General features: G+C 42.4%; 1 protein-coding gene across 1 annotated transcript in view; it reads right to left on the bottom strand.

Annotated features, from left to right (window-relative positions):
* Window positions 1-464, bottom strand: part of gch2 (GTP cyclohydrolase 2) — a 4235-nt gene extending 3771 nt beyond the window's left edge. Inside the window, exon 1 of the mRNA XM_014007067.1 lies at window positions 82-464. Coding sequence (XP_013862521.1) covers window positions 82-384 — 303 coding nt within the window. The 5' untranslated portion in view covers window positions 385-464. The remainder of the gene's footprint in view (window positions 1-81) is intronic.
* Window positions 465-2114: the final 1650 nt, after the last annotated feature.

Here is a 2114-nt window from a genome sequence, read left to right as displayed (position 1 = left end):
TTGCGGGATTTGCCTCCTTTTCCTCCACATCATCCACTCTGCGCTCGTGCGTCATCCCGCGAGGACGCCAGAGGAGGAGAACCTGCTGAACTCACCGTCGATGGTCTCGTGGTAGCCCTTGGTGAAGAACTGGATGGCCTTGGCGGCGCGCAGCGGCGTGCGCAGCAGCCCCTCGCGGTCCGWGTCCTCGCCCAGGTGCCGCAGGATGCTGGTGTAGGCGGCCTCCAGCGCCGGGAGGCGGGACTCGTCCTCGGACTCCTTGCGGGACGTCTCGTGCTTGCGGTGCGCGGCGGCGGACTTCTTGGTGTCCATGATCTTGAGGTCGCCGAACGAGTTGTTGCAGACGTGGAACTCCTCCACGGTTTCTCCGACCTTTCCGTTCATCTTGTCGCCTTCTTTTTTTTTTGGGAGAGAAGAAGAAGAAGTCAAATGAGAGAAAAGAAGAAAAGCAGAAGCGAGAGGATTAGAAGCTGAGTTTCAGAGACTGCTCGCCGTCATTTCTGCCTTTTATGAAGGCTGCGGGAGCGCACCGAGCTGTGATTGGTCAGAGCGCCTCTTACGTCACAACACCGGGTCATCACCTCCTCTCCCTCCTCCTCCTATTCATGGTTTTCTGCATCCAGCATCACTTGACACTTAATGCATTAGACCCAACTCTGATTCATTTGTTGCGATTATGTTCCAGAATTTCACTACACGCTCCATCAAAAGTGCTCATGAGACTTCTTCTTCTTCTTCTTCTCTTTTTAATTTACTTTTTCAAAAAGATTTTAGTTCGATTTAAGAGTTTGGACCAAGTCAGGTGGCAGGCACTCCTGACCAAAACCTCTCCTGAAGYGAATAATCAGAAACCAAACATAAAGTTCATGTCACAAGTACAGCTGAGATCAGATTGAGCTTTGTGAACACGGTGCAAGGATAAAAGCAGCTTTTTCTTCAGTTCATTACAGCATTTCTTGAAAGAATGCATATCACCCACCACCTTGTTGACCCATCACATCGCATCGAACTGAACATTCACTCCTACATGTGGAGAAATAATCAGATTTTGGTTAAAACCTTTGCAACAATTGTATTTTGTACAAATGAACCTTATCTACGGGTCATTTAAATAAAATATCTGAAATATAATCTTCAATATAATAATAAAGGGTACTTAAAGGATGACATTAAACTGTAAACAAAGACTGTAAAAATTGCAGTTTTTATAATTTTTTAACAATATTGTCACTTGGATGGTGCATTTAAAAAAAAAATAAATTTCACCGAATCTAAACGTGCTCAGAGAATAACACAAAGTTACAGCAATGGACTTCTATCGTGTCACAACATCCATGAAAAAGTGCCTTTTTTTTCCTCTGGCAATATTTATTTAACAAAGACAGAAATACCTGGTCCAAGAATGAAGGTACTCTGTGAGATGATCAGCTGAGTTTTATTGCAACAACAGGAACACAGAGAACCTGGCCTGTCTCTGTGCCTGTGCCTCTCTCTGTCACTCCACTCCACACTACTCATTGTTGAGAGGCCTCATATACATATTAACATCATTCTGTCATCTTAGCAAGATTTGATACAAGGTCAATGGAAAACAAAGATAAACACAAGTGATATCTAAGAATGATTATTGTTGTTAGCACATCTTGTTCTGACTTTAATCATTCTATCTGCAGATGAACAGCATGTCATGAAAACCTAAGTCATTAAAGGATGTCATGAATTACTTGCTTAAACATAAAAGTATTAGTTCCATTACACCTCCCCCATCTGATCATTAAATCACCAATTAAATGATCAACAAAACAAAAAACTCTTTAATGTATTTTTTTTAAAAACATGTCAACATAAACCTAAGTATACGTACTTTTCTAAAATCCCAACCCCAGTAATTCAATTTTTATTCCCCCCACAGTAATTACTAACCCCAAAACATAGTTATCACACAGAAGTCTTTGGATCATGTTGAACACAAACAGGCTTGTCTGTTTTGTTGTGTGGAAGGGTCAGAGGTGGTGGTGGGGCTMTKYGACKTTTTGTAGATCTTGGTTTAGTGCGAGGGGCTGGAAATGGAGGGTTAGCAGGATTTGGACATGGTGTTTGTTTGATCTTAATCT

The sequence above is a fragment of the Austrofundulus limnaeus genome, unplaced genomic scaffold (assembly GCF_001266775.1).
Source record: "Austrofundulus limnaeus strain Quisiro unplaced genomic scaffold, Austrofundulus_limnaeus-1.0 Scaffold39, whole genome shotgun sequence".
NCBI classification, from domain to species: domain Eukaryota; kingdom Metazoa; phylum Chordata; class Actinopteri; order Cyprinodontiformes; family Rivulidae; genus Austrofundulus; species Austrofundulus limnaeus.
Note: the sequence above shows the minus strand (reverse complement) of the source record. Positions and strands in the feature narration are given on the sequence as shown.